The following is a 15059-nucleotide window of genomic DNA, read 5'->3' on the forward strand; positions in this document are numbered from 1 at the left end:
TTTTAGTATAGATCTGGAAGACCGGTATTGGCAGAGATACTTGTACACCTTTTCAACTAACTGTTTTTAATCCAAACACTACTGTCACATGTACATCACTGGTAGCGATGAACTACAGAAAGCCAGAACACATACACCACCTCTAAACTCCATTAACAACATTCAGAAATGACTGGGGCACATTGTTGTCCCTTTGTTCCCTTTCACTGTACTCTAGAGAGAAACTATTTTAAATCAAATGTTTTGAAAAGTCTAATTCTGAAGTTTGAGCTGACAGACAATGATGGTGCAACTGTTAGTCTTTTAGTTAAAAATCAGACGCACTGAAATGGCAAGATTAGAATGCTTTCTAAATTTTTTTCCATATCTTTTTTCCCCCAATAAAATAGGCCTTTTTGTGTTATTGCAAAGTGTGTGAAGGTGATAAAAAACACATTTTACTTTTCTTGCCATTGTAGAAACTCATAAATAGGGAATAGGCTTTTTTGCATGGTGGGAACAGCTATTTTAGAAAACTGTGTAGCTACAGAAACACTAGTATAACTTAGCTATTCCAGAGTATCTTCTCTATTCAGATCATCTATTCTGGAATAATCCTTCAACAAATTTGAGTTATTTTTCCAGAACAATATTACCTTTTCCTGGATCCTGTTTCTATGATGGTAGTTACCCTGGTAAAATGATATCTTTATATTTACTTAATAGATTATCTTGAGTGATGTCTTCCAATTTTTAACTTCACATTCATCTGAGGCAATCTTACTGAGATCTCATTGTGCTTTTATACTTTGCTCTTATGAATATACATTCATCCTCATTTTCTTGACCAGTGACTTTCAACAACAGTTTTCACTTTTCTTGCTGTGCTTTCAAAATTCCCTTTTTGCCTGGTTGTCTTAGCACTCTGACTTCCTTCTTCATTCATTATCTATTCTGTAGTCTGCTTCTTTCCCAGAGCTTGCTAAATTTCTTTAGGAATCTTTTTATTTCAAATGTTTTAAGAAAAAGAGGTCAACCACTTTCTTCTACAGTTTAAATTTGATTCTCTTTTAGGCATCTAATCCTGTATCATGAACAAGCAAACTTTTCATGTTTTCCCAGCAAATTGTGTCAATTTTCTCCTCTCTTCCCAACAAGTATTCTATTTTCATGCCTTCAGCTTTTTTTCCAGGACACCACAACTCAACCTTGACTCCTCCTAGCAGATATACTCTGTCACTAAACCCTGAAAACTCTGCAATAACTGCTCATCAAACAACTATTTTTTTCATCCATCTTGTCAAAACACATTTTGAACTTCCCTTACTACTGGCTTTGCCTACTAAACCCTCCATTTCTTGCTTACATCATCTTAAATCCAGAATTCTTCTATAAGAATAACTGAATTATTATTCATATGGTTAACTGTAATTAAATTATCATGTAATTATGATTTGCATCTGAGTAGCTCTCAGGCAGCCATAGCCTAGATACAAATACTTAAAAAAATCTTCTACTCTGTTCACATTTTCTCTTTACACTCCGCTTTTCCTTTCCACAAACCCTCCACATCACTTTGAAGCTCCCTCTCTCTCCTCTGTCTCAGGACTATGCCAAATCACCCATTTTGTCCTCATTTCTGCCTCTTTCCCTCCATTCCTCAAACTGCTTGTTTCTTCCCCTACTTCCTCATTGGAAGTCTCTAAAACATTCCTCTCTACTAGGGCAATATTATGGTACTCTGACAGTAGAAAAGGGGATGAAAAGTTCTATTTTGAAATATTAAAAAAGCCCTGATTATTAGCAGTGCCCATGGCAATATAAACAACCCCATTCTTGATTAGTCTCATAATTAACACACTGGTCACATTTAGGCTATATTGCAAATGTATAGTTTAATTAAACATTAAGTTGCAATTTATTTTGCAGTGTACGGTCACAAAATCACAGTCAAGACAATTACTTAAGCTTATGGTTAGTTAAGCTACAAGTGTCTGGCACAATAGAATCACAAAGCTGGCTAGGGGACACACAAAGCATTAGTGCTCTTTCCTCCTGTCCTGCACCCTAGGAACAATATAAATGAAGTTATTGTGACATTGCTTATGCTATGAACTTCATTAGTAGAAGCCTGCTACAATTTTTAAGTGAATGAAGGAATACAAAATGTCAATACAAATTCATTTTTACTTTCAGATAAAAGCTATTTATAGATTTTACATCATATGCCAGGTTTATTGAGAACAGAGCTCTCAATAGAAACTGCTATAACCCATTTGATTATGTTAGTATGGCTAGAGATCTGTGTTGCTCAGTCTTTGGACTAAATCTGATACCCTCTAAAGCTGACCAAGTACAAGCTAGTCTCACTGCCCTCTGTACAGTTTTGGTCTTCAGCAAAAGCAATAATGCTGAAAAATGTTGGAATTTCATATGTCAGATATCAAAACAATTTTTGAGGCTGCCACCTGTCTTCATTCTAGTCTTTTCTCTAATCACAAGACATTTCCTGCTTGCCTAGGGGAAAAAAAGGTTAAAATGTTCTTCCACTAAAGCACTCACTTTTCAATACTTTCTGGACTACAAAGTGCTCTCATCTGAGTTTGAAATTTTAATGTCATTCAGACTCCTGTAAAAGTAAACCATCTGTGAATTACAGTCACACTTATTTTAATTAGAAAAGCATTGGGGTTTTAAATGTTATTTTTCAAAATGACACATTTTTTAAAGATTAAGTAAAATTGTCATTGATGTCTACCAAAGCTTCAATTATTGCTACAGGCCTCCTTTTTTCTTCCTGAGAGGAAAGAGAAAGGATGGGAGGGAGCTGTTCTTTCTCTTTCTTCCTTTTTTTTTTTTTCCTTTTTTTTCCTTTTTTTTTTTTTTTTTAATTTTATAGAAAAGGTGTAGGATGTAGAAGTACAGACATTCAAAACTATGGAATGGATGCTGAGATGGTGTGTAGGTGGCATGGAGGCAGTATTAGCTCATACTTAATAGGTGTCAAGGGAATCTGTAAAGCTGTTCTTTAGTTTAAAAAAGGCAATTTGTGGGAGTGCTGTGTGTTTCTGGCAGTACTTTCAAAATAGCTACCTACAAAAGACAGAGAACTATAATCTAATGATATTTTACACAATGACACACATTTTCACAGTGCATTAATGAAATGTAGAAAAAAGCCTTAAAACTATTGTAAAATGTGTCTTTTTGCAGTGTACATGTCTGCAAGAATATTATAACGACAAACACGTTTACAGGGTATGATCTTTTACAAGGACTGAAATGTTATTTTTAAAAGCTTGCTCCCTCTGCTTTATTTGTTAGCTTTTTTGCACACATTGTAAGAGTCCTCTTTTGTCTCTCTCTGGCAAACTAGTGACCTTGCACGATGGTACATGCTGAATAAACCTACAGTTTAGTATAGATTGTACATAGCCTCAATAAAACGTATCTGAGTAGTCCAGTATTCACACAAATGGCATTAAGGATTTATGTAAGTGCTTGTCAGGCATTGGACTTTAGGGAGAAAAACTGCCATTCACACTTCTGGGAAAGGGCGGGAAAACGGCCATTCATTTTCCAAAAGTTGCATGAGCCTCACGGCTCTTTTCACCTGTGAGGCAACAACAAGGACTGTCTTAGAGGAAAGGCAGTGATCAGGAGATATAAAATCCATGTAAGAAATACTCAGTGGAGGAAACCCTACCCCAGTTATATCTTATGGGATCTCTGTACTTACTGGACCTATTATTCTAGTCTTTCAAAATTCTAGAAATACACACAGCACCAGAAGAAACAATATGAAAGTATCTGTCTGTGTGAACTGAGAAACCAAGGACAGCAATGACAAAGAAAATAAACCCTGAGGTTAGGAAACTGGGAAACTAAACCCAGACAAGAGATGAACACTGAGACCAAATAATAAGCAAAGTATCTAGGAAAGAAAAAAAGAGAAGAAAACAACAGAAAAGTGTCAAGAGATATAAAGGGGAGAAGAGGGAAAGGAGAGAGATGGAATGCAGATTTGAGAGATCTGCATGCAAAAGATATCAGAATGAAAATGAAGAGTTTGCAAGACTAGTAATCATAAGCAAGCCCTGAAAGGTGGATGGAGAAAGGGATGAATATATTCCATATGGGGAAAAAAGATAGGAACCAAAAATAGAGCTCTGTTTTTAAAGACTGAGAGCTTGTGAGCATTCTGAGGTGAAAGTGAACCATCCATCCCATTATCTGCCCAAGAGAGTAGGATGGACTTGGACTGTGTGGCACAAAATAGTTGCTGAAAAACATTGCAAGTGGTGGCTGGCCCAGGCCAGCCTTTTGGCAGTACTGGCGAGGTCTAAACTCACTCTCTGGTGATTTCTGATACTGGAAAATTATTTCCAAAATATAATGGGATGATATAATGGGACAAAGATATAATGGGACAACGTAAGTTTGCTGACATAATCCAAAGTATGAGGGAAATACAGACAGTGGTGTTTTGATCACTGCCCATTAGCCTGGAAACTCCTCCTGGGATTTTTTTTTTTTTTTTCTTTTTTTTTTCTGTTAAATGTGACCTTCATAATTTTAAAATGTCCTAAAAGAAAATTGACTCTTCAAATAAGATATTCAAAACAAAAAGGACATTGACTTCCAGCACAGTTAAAATTGCTAAATGACAAATGAATAAACTGGTATACAATTTATGAGCACTCAAAGTTTTCCTACTTGAGGGAAAAAAAGTTAAGAATCCTTTATATATTACATTGCTTATAAAGTACATTAGTACTTTATCATACCATGTACAAAGCAATTCGTATTTCAATATAGTATGACCACTTTCATTTCAAGCCAAAATAAACAGTTCTTTTTTAAAAATAAAAGTCTCTCTGAACTAAGCACATAATTTACACATGTTTGATTTCATATACTTCTGCTCATTTCTCTGATTTAATCATATTCCACTTATGTTCTATACTCTCCTATTTAATCATAAATATAGTTTTCCCCAAAAGAACTCTGGCATGCTAATATTGCATATTTATATATTGAAATAAAAAGAATACTTAAAACCAGCTGTATCAAATCCAAAAAATGAAACACCTGTAGATCAGTATATGAAATCTGGTTCTCTTTGTGACTGGTAAGAACTGTGGATCAGACTTTATTTTCCTTCTCCAGTTTTAGAAGTGCTAGAAGAATTTAAAATCTGTAGATGGACTTCTGGGATTTCTCTTCACTGAGGGCTTATTCTCTGCTTTAACATTTTGAGTGGAAGTTTAATAATACAGCTCCGCACTGGCAAGGAACACTTCTCCAGAAACACTGCAGGCTCCTGAAACAACTTTAGCAGTGTGTGTAGTTGTACAAATGCGAACTGACACTAACGTAGTATCTATGTCATGCAACCACCTGACGCTGCTTTGGAACTTCATAAAAACATTCTGACTGACTTGCCTGTACCGCTTATTTCATACCTGATGAGTCTTTGGATCATCCCATTTAAACTTACTCTTTCCAAAATGAATGATCTTTTGTGCTCAGAATTCAAGGCTACTGATAAGAAGGAACCATTGTGGATTTGAAGAAGCAGGCTGAAAACTGGAAAGATAAACTAAGACAAAGCTTTTATTAGACATTTTTAAGGACTGCTATCTTTTAACCAGACAAGCATATCTAGCAGTTAAAGGCTGAAAGATTCACTTTTAGTGAAGTCTGGTCTTTGCAGTGCTTGTATTTAACAGCTGCACTATATAGCAAGAGCAAATTAAACCGATGTTTGGTTTTACTTCTGGTATAATACAAGTTGTTTGCATTTCAGCAAGCTCCATCTGAAGTAACTGAGAAGGGTTAATTGCAGACCACTGACCTTAGCTAAACAAAATGTAAAGCTCCAAGTTTTGATGAGAAAGCTCAGTAAGCTATGAGCTAACTCTCCTTTATTGAATTTGTATTTGCAAGCTTAACAGTGTGAGGAATGATAATGCAAACAAATGAAAGTTTCCTTATGTCAGTAAAAAGAGCCAAGGACTGTTTGTGCCCTGTACTTCTCCCAAAGCGTGATAATGTTTGCAAGCTAGTCATGCTATTGGGATTGGAGGCTTTGCTTAGCTAACACATCACTGCACGACAATAAATGAACACAGCACTGAAAATGTGGGTTTCCTAATGTAAAGGCCTTCAGATGTTCTGGAGAGCAGGACATTCTTCTGCTTTACATGGAGCAGCCAGTGCTTCCACTCAGTTTGACTCTAAAGTTACTGCATATTGTTCCTTCTAACATTAATAGCAAAACTCTCACTGACTTCTCCAGGGGTTAAGAAGGTCTACTATGTTCACTCTGTGTGGAGTTGGAATGGTTTGTTTCGATTTAGAAATCTGATTTTCTCTTACAGCAGGTGTGCTTAAAATTCAGAGCAAGTAGCTAAACTTGTCATGATCAAGTATGTATTTAAGCTGAAAGAACACCTTATCTAGGCTGCACACAGTCGGGATGCAAAAATTGCCTTTCATTAGTAGCTCTGTGCTATCATAATTTCAGGAGTTAAGCTAAGTGCATGACTGAAACTTCATGGTGTGCCAGCTTCAATGAAACAGCTTTTTTATTGTCCTAGTTTAGTTATCTCCAGTTCAGCTTACCCAAGGAACAGCAACATTTCATAAACCTATCAACGCTTCCCTAATAAATACTTTCTTCTCACACAGAAGCTGCTGAATCAACCACCAGACATTGGCTAGCTGATAGTGTTTGATCTTGTGCTCTACTAAACGGTAGAAAATAAACCAAAATTGGATTCTGGTATTGGATCTTCTGCACTTGTTTTCCATTTCTAAGCAGACTGCAGTGTTTACAAGAGAAAAAAAAATTTGTCCTGTAAGTAGGCTCTGGGGTTTGTTGTTTTATTGGTTAATAAAACACTCTCCAAACACAACTTACGTGAGAAGGAAAAGATAAATTGTCAAGCAGGAAACAAATACAAAGAAACAATTTTTTTAACTCGCTTTTGTGCTCTCACTTCAGAACATAGATTTACTTTCCCCTCCCCCAAGTTAATATCACCTTTCACAAAATGGGATGGTGGGGTACATTATCAGAAGGAAGTTAAATAAAGTATCATCCAGATTCACTCAGCTGTAAAGTCCACATCTTTCATTTTCCCTCTCTGCTGGGGCGTTTATTGGCAACCTCATCCTCTGATGATGACATATAAGCAGGAGGTTGATTTCAGATGTGTCTTGCTTTCTCCTAAACTTCATCATCTTTGATGAGGCTATTTTTGCTCTATTTTTTTTTGTCAATTTATCTACTCGAGTTTGAAAGAGCTCTTCAGGTAAGTGCAGGTAACAGTGTTGGGAAGACATTTTTTGACTTATTCATGAACCCCTGCATCAAATAGATATTCAGTTCCAGGAGTGACTCATTTGAAGTAGTTACTGCTGGCAACAGTGGCTGAATAAACTGGTTATATGTGTAACCCCCTACTTCTTGAATGATTTTAGTGATGCACTACAGATGACTCCTTTCCTCTGGCTTCACTAGCTGACATCATCTTGTGTTCCTAATTCCTTTTTTCCTTTCTTCCCCCTCCTTCTCACTTTTAACTTTTTTTCTTTTGTTTTTTTTTTTTTCTTTTTCGCAGTCCTCTGCTGTAAAAGTATTGGGGAGGGCACTCCTGACAACTGCAGATTGTATAAGCTTCCTCATTTAGATTGTTAAAGTTCAACTTTCGTGATTAGTCAAATAAATCAAAAAGATAATTGAGAGAAAGCGATTATGTGACACAGACATTAGTCATATTGCTGATAGCTGTATATAGGGGTTTGTATCACCTATACAAAACGTGTCGATGTCAAGCTTGTATTCACTGGGCATTTGTCTTCAAGAAATTGGACCTAGAGTGAATTTTCTCCTAGATTTTTCTTCCATGATTATCATCTTTCCAACTGTTTGTCATAGCTCTCTGTGGCTTGAAAAAGGTCTAAAGAGGAGGTCACTCATTTTTTCAGACCTTGCTCCTTTCAGCTTAGCCAGTTGCCATGTGCTTCTTATTCACTGTGTGACAATGGTATAACTGTCACCCCCAAACCTTCCTATTCCATTTAACTTACCAGTGTCTCTTAGGAGTTTTGTTTGTTTTTGTTTTGAAGACCAGTGCGTTATGCACTGCTGTAGTTTTGCACACCTGGCTTCTCCTGATGTTAATGACATGCTGGAGACAAGACCTCTCAAATTTGGTTGAGACCACAAGCTTCAGTCCTCTGCATGATGGAGGGATTCTGGTTTGCAATTTCCTTTTTACATTTTTTGTCTTTCAAGGTTTCAGGCTTGTTTTCAAACTCCAGTCACTACAGAATCACTAGTCTTGAGCTGTAGGCTTTCACTGACGGCCAATTGCTTTTTTGTTTTCATGCTGTAACGCTGTTACCAGCTCCTGGGGAAATAAACTACACAGGCATCCTGCTCTGCGTTTTGTGACTGAAGCACAATATGCAATTACTGTTACACAGCTTTTGCCCAATGCCAAGCTTTTAGCCCCTCACAACTTCTAAAGCTTAGTGGTATTTTCAGTTTCAGGTACTTGTAGCAAAAGTACAGCTTATAGATATTAATGATGATTTTTACAGAGAACCTTGTGGCAAGGATGCAGAATATATCCCAGAAATGACTTAAGAAACCTGGGTAAGGAAAGCAAGTCTATTTTTATATTGCTATCTTTTTCAGGGTCCATCCTTTTGTTCTTTGCTATTGAGGGAGTGGGGCTATACATGCTCACTACTTCCTTTAGTGACTCAAAGAAGACTTAAAGTTTGACCAAAGGAAAATCTTCTTATGTGTCCAACTGCAGGTGATCACGCATGTGTGCTCCCAGCCTAGCACGGGACCTACCTATTTTCCTGTTATAACTAAGGAATGTGGGCCACTGAGAAACACCCATAGCACAAAGTCCAATATAGTCCTTGTCCTTCATAAACAGTTGCAGAAACTTTTCCTGGTCATCTAAATGCTTAGAGGTCATACTTGAATTAGAAGACCTGTGTTAACCCTGTCCTTTAACATTCCCAAAGAAGCCTATAGGAGAGCCCTAACCACTGCCCAGTCCCTAAACTTCATACTTGCCTCTGAAATTGGTCTGAATGCTCCTCTTGTATAGATTTCAGTCCTCCTAGGCTAGGAAAAGTGCTGCTGAAGCTCACACTGCTTGGGAGAATGCTCTACACATCAAAAAGCTTCCCTTCTGTACAATAGCTTATATAGTGTGCAAAAAAATCATTATTTTCTTTAGAAATTGCATACGTTAAAGAAATAATTCCTGCTCAATTACAAAGCTACCAAAACCAGATAACCCTAGGTACTCTGGTCTATCTCTGGATCAGCATGCTAGTGCCTACAAAGGCACTGATGAGTTGGGAAGTCCTAAGTAGTTGTTTATGACAGTACAGCATTTAGTATAGGATTTTACATAAAGAAAAGGTGCAGGGGCTTTTTTGTAAGTCAGAAACCATTCAATCACTAACACATACAGCAGATACCTCTAAAAGCCTGGCTGCTAATTTACACAATGTACACCCTTAATTGAAATCTTTTCCTTCCCACAAGAATACACTAATTTTTTGACACAATGATCACAGCTACTCATATGCTAGAAAACTCAGAAAATCAGTTTGATTCTATCCCAAAGCATATATTAAATGTCAAAAGAATATGCTGCTGTGCAAAGGATCTGGTGGCTTGCCACAATGGAAATGACTCAGCTAGCTTGTTTAAAGAATGATATTTTAATTGCTTTGTAGATCACAAACCTGCCAGCCTTGTAATTTACACTGCTGAAGAACAAGACGACATCTCTCCTTGGCAGACAACTTCTTCTTCTCTCCTGCTTCTGTATCAGCCAAATCTTTATACCTAGAAAAATCAGCAGAAGTAGAGTTACTCTAATGTTGCCTGATTGACTTCTTTGCAGAAATTGTCAGTTTTCCTTCGACTCTCAAATCTTTGGTATCTGAACCGGAAACTTAGGATTCTGCTAAGGGTGCATTAAACAAGAAGGCCAATCGCTTTAAATCTTGTATATTATTAGACATGACCTTGGTTAATAACAGTATTGGACAAGTGATGCCTAAAACCCATATTTGCTTCCTGTTGGTTCTTTGGATGCCTCACTGCAAATCAGTGCAGAAGGAATGCAAAGCTTCACCAACTGATTTCATTGGTACTAAACTGAGTCACTGGAATGAGGAAAATATTTTTTCAGTATGCGTCATATGACATATGCCTTGTAAGAAGTAATTCATAAGAAAGTGACATTGATGTTTTCCATCAGTCTGAAATAATTTTTTTCTTAATTTCAAACTGAAAGTCTTATAGCAAAGAAACTTTAAGGAACTTGATCAGTTTATGCTGTTGGAAAGAAGATCAAGAGAAGAGTTGATTACAGCATGGAGTACCTTCAGTGACAAAATGCTGGATATTAAAGGGCTCTTTGATGTATGAGATAAAAGAACTAATGTAAGAAACTTCAGTCATACAAAGTCAAATACAGTATAAAATTCAAATTTTAACTGTGGACTTAACAACAACATATTACTAAAGAAACTGATAGATTTTATACATCTTGATGATTCATATTATTACTACACTTTCCCGAAGGTATTCCTCAGTCTAGATCTGACTGCACGTAATGAGCTGGAATGCTTTTCCATTATAAAAAGCCAGTTTTTGAAAGGATAGATTTTGCAAATGTGTCACTTTTGATTAAGCTCCCAATGAAACAGGTGTAAGTTTTGAAGTTTGCATGCTAACTGTATTTCCTGACATCTTATTTATTTAGCTCCTTTACAGCTGAATTCACCTATAGCTCTGGGGCAGCCCAAAACTCTGCTGTCATGGGACCACTCACACAGACGATGGCAGGCAAAGCTGCAGGGCTGGAATGACTCCAGGGACATCAATGGTCCCTGAAGCTGTAGCAACTCTGAAGCAACATCTTCAGGCAAAGTGCTCCAAGACCAGATTTAGCCTAGACTTCTAGTTTTCTGGAGCTGCACAGACCTTTGGAAATCTCAGCTCCTGCAGCCTGGAAATGTTCTCCGGTCTTGTAGCAGTCCTGCTGAGGATTCCATGGCTACATCTACACTAGTAAACAAAATGCGAGAGGGATTATTTCTCTGGCATCTGGCAAAACCCCAGCCTGTGTATTTATTAAATATTCTGCTGTGTTCTATTAAACTCTGCCACCTTCCAAGAGAGTGTAGCCACAACTAAGCTGCTGGGCTTGGTCACTGGGCCTGGTCACTATCCTGTCCTAATTCCCAAATTGTGCCCAGGAATTGTTTGTAGAAATGCTGGTTTGAAGACACCAAAATTCCACCAGAGATCCTTTTAGTTAGTCTAACACTCCGCATTAGCAATAGAAAACTGTGGATCCTACTTTCCCAATTGTTCAAATAGATGTATGGTCACGAAGACATTTGTTTTATAGACTGTTATTAAGGCTGGGGCCACCTTCTTTCCATGCCTGTATCAACTGAATTTTCTTAGAAATCATGTAGAATCAGAGGTGTTAGAGAGACAACTGCTGGAAAGCTTAGCAATTGCTGACTGAAACAAAGATGATTCAGCGCTGACTCACAATGCATGAAGAAGTAACTGAGAAAGTGGTCAGCCTGAAACTCGCTCACAGCAGAAACCCGAAGAAACATGTTTCATTCCTGAAAGAGAGCCAAATTAAAATTTAAAAGGTCAAATTCTAAGTTTGGATCAGATTTACTTTAGATCCATGCAAATCACAGGACTCAAGGATAACTATTCTTTACAATCTGTATTATACAGGAAGCCAGACAAAAATGATCCACCATTTTCTCCCAGCTTTAAAAGTCTCTGAAATTCTACCATATAATCTTGGAAGTCTAATCAGAGTTCACAATTCTCTCTTATCCATTAAAGCAAGCTCTATCTTAGAAAAGAAAGAAGAGCTAATGGTGTAGTAGCAGGAAAAGAGCTAGCTCTGGAAATTTAATTCTGCCACAAACTTCCTCTGTGAACATAGCAAGTAATTTGGAAGATGATCTACCTTTCCCTATGTCAGGCACTGAAAAGCTACACTCCTAGCCTGAGTTAGTCATTTTGTTCTAAAGACAAGTCTGTGAAGATAGGTATTTTCACAGCGTGACTTGTTCTATGCATCCTAGATACTTCTGTTAAAATGAGAAGAGATTGCCCTCTGGAGGTGCTTTTCTCTGCTGACCATAGATAGAAGTCCAGGCTGGATGCTTGTTGCATTCTGAGTGGCTGAGAGGAAACTCATCTTTAGGTCTACTTCTCTGGCTGACTTACTCATCTGCAGAGTAACTAACAGAGGGACTAACAGAACTTCCTTATTTCTCCTATTTATCTCATCGAAATATACTGGCTATCTAAGAACCTAGGATGAAAAGGTACCTTTAAGCCTGGTGTCATTATCTGCTATCTCAGATCAATCACTTTTATCTTGTATAAGGCTGCTTAAACAAAATTAACACAAAATTTGTAGCCATTTTTCAGCCAGAATGGTTCCCTGATTTGATTCTTTGCCCACATGTGCAAATACCAGCATTAACACCAGGGAAATAATAGGAATGGATAAGTGGGAATGAGCAGACCACACCTGTTGGTGGCAGCTCCAATATGTTCTGGACAAAAGTGGTGGTCTAATCATAAGTTTATTTGATTTATAAGCTTCTTTGATCTTTCTTGTACTTGATTTTAAATGAGACAAAATATTTAAAGTTTCTTCAGTATTTTTTCCTTTTGGGGAGATAACCACACAGTACAGCTTTGGCTTAAAATTTTTTTGTATTTTAAACTTGCAATTACCTTCAGTAAAAAATAATGTTAAAAAGAAAGCAAACCAAAATTGACAATAAACTAACATATAAAGAAAGAAATAAAATCTTATAAGTGAGACATTATTATAAAAATGAAAAATGACGTATCTTTAGTGTATTAGATCCCTTCTACTGTGAACTGAGTATGTGTTACCATGTAGACACAATAATTTAATGTCCTCTTAAATTTAACCCTTTCATGGTCTCAAGAATAGAAAAAGAGCTTACTATTTTTCAAATTTACTGTATCACAGAAAACAGTTATAAAAATGCTGAAATTATGGTGCAGGCTTGTATAGGTAAACTTCAGTTACTTGCAAACAACAGGGCTTGCTTCTGGGGAAATGCAATCTGGAGACTCTGAAACTTTTCTTTATCAGAGAATTCTTCCTCTACCACTGCAACCTTAGTTCCCTCTGAAATCAATGAACAAACTCAATTAAACACCAGGCTTCTCACTGACAGGTCACACATTTTGCCTCAAGTAAATAATGCAGTGTATTTGTAAGGCTTTGGAGAGGATTCTGAGGAAGCCAGCCAGCACAGTAAGTGCTACCTTGTTAAAAAGTCTTCAGGTGAAATACACTGCAGCTAAACTTGGATTGATGAGTTCGTTGTCTAGACTTTCTTAAAAGGTAGTAGAAGACACTATTCAGGTGTCATACACCCTACTGTAATATTGATGCGTAAAATAGGTCAGATGAATTGTGCACTGTAAGACCTCCATTTCTTTCCACTGAGTATAAAGACAGTCTGTGCTCTTGGCTCTAGAATAGACATGTAATGTTAGACAAAGTGAAACTCTCTCCTAGCTGTGTCAAGTAGCTGATAAAAAGCAATATTTCATGGCATAGCCAGAGCAACTCATTCACTAAGGCTTCCAAATCAAAATACAAACCAGGGAGATTTAAAGAATTAAATTGAATTAACACTCCTCCACCACCATGTCAAGACTAATGCAGTGTTGATTAGGAAACAAATGCAAGACTTCTTCCAGTTACAAGCTGAGACACTACCATCGGGGAGGCTCTCCCCACTGCCCCTCCACAGGAAATCAGTGTGAGAGAAACTCCATTTTCCCAAGCTTTGTCCTTAGCACCCTCGTTGTCCTAACTTGTCATTTTTACACACCTAAGCAAAAGAAAAACCTTTTGTCTAGACAGGCTAGTACTGTGAACATGTACAGACTGGCCAGGATCATCTGATGTTGCAGCAGCAGTGCTCTGACCTCTCTTCCTTTGCTTCTGAATGATGCTCTTTATCAGGGAGATTTTTTGTTTGTTTGGACTAGATACTGCTGCCAATACCTTCAGGTAGGTTGTGAATATGGAAAACTCAGTTCTCTTGAGTCTTCACAGATAAGGATGTTATCTGATCTTTTTCTCCCTCACTTCCCTAAGTGTGCAGCTGACAAGATCCAGCAGGCTGTTTTTCCTGAGACAGAATATTCTCCAGCTCAGGTTATGGCACAGTAACCCACAGTAATATTCTAAGACTCAGCACGCTATTTGATTTACACAGAGTGTGCACAAATAGGCTGCAGGGCTGTACTCCTAGTTCTGTATGCACAGTAAATCTTTAAGCATTGGAATAAATACCATGCACTCCATTTCAATAGCACATGAACATGTAAAGAAGATACTGATGGAAAGAACAGGGCAAGCACAAAGGGCATGAAAACAAGCAGCTCCAAATCAACGGCTTAAACAAACCACACAGATGGAACTGAAGCCTCAGAACTGTTTTTTCCATTTGTTTGTTTGTTTTCTGCTATTCTTTTTCTCAGGTCTCTCTATTGCCTAGCTAAGAAAGACCAAAAATGACAAAGTCAGAGGTAGCTACTGACTTGCAATCCAATGTGAGAGGACAGCTTCTAACACCAGAACTCAAATCTTTCCTGAAAGCAACTCCTTTCCAAGACTTTGTCTTGCTATTTAAAACATAAAAAGCACATACGGCTGGCATGTAACTGCTTTATAGGAGTACCAAGTAACATAGTTTTCAGTTTTAAATATCTAAACACAACTTATGAAAGGAAAAATAATCAGTCCTGCCAGTGTAATTCATTATGTTGCAGTTTCTCTTTCCTTTGTTTACTACAATGTATTCTGTTTGCCAAGGTAAAATGGCATGATTTAGTAAGATCTATTCAAAAGGTAGTGAATAAAAGGCAGCAATCAAAATTAACTTGTATCCTGAATTTCTGCTAGAAGAAATGTAAAAATTGA

At 37.3% G+C, this 15059-nt stretch overlaps 1 protein-coding gene across 5 annotated transcripts in view; it reads right to left on the reverse strand.

Moving 5' to 3' along the window:
• MYO16 (myosin XVI) overlaps positions 1-15059 on the reverse strand; it is a 391786-nt gene that overhangs the window by 53828 nt on the left and 322899 nt on the right. For all 5 annotated transcript variants that reach the window (XM_030476550.1, XM_030476548.1, XM_030476549.1 and 2 more), the window contains exon 28: positions 9769-9871. In XM_030476550.1, the coding sequence (XP_030332410.1) occupies positions 9769-9871 (103 nt within the window). The remainder of the gene's footprint in view (positions 1-9768; positions 9872-15059) is intronic.

This window comes from Strigops habroptila, chromosome 2 (genome assembly GCF_004027225.2).
Source record: "Strigops habroptila isolate Jane chromosome 2, bStrHab1.2.pri, whole genome shotgun sequence".
NCBI classification, from domain to species: domain Eukaryota; kingdom Metazoa; phylum Chordata; class Aves; order Psittaciformes; family Psittacidae; genus Strigops; species Strigops habroptila.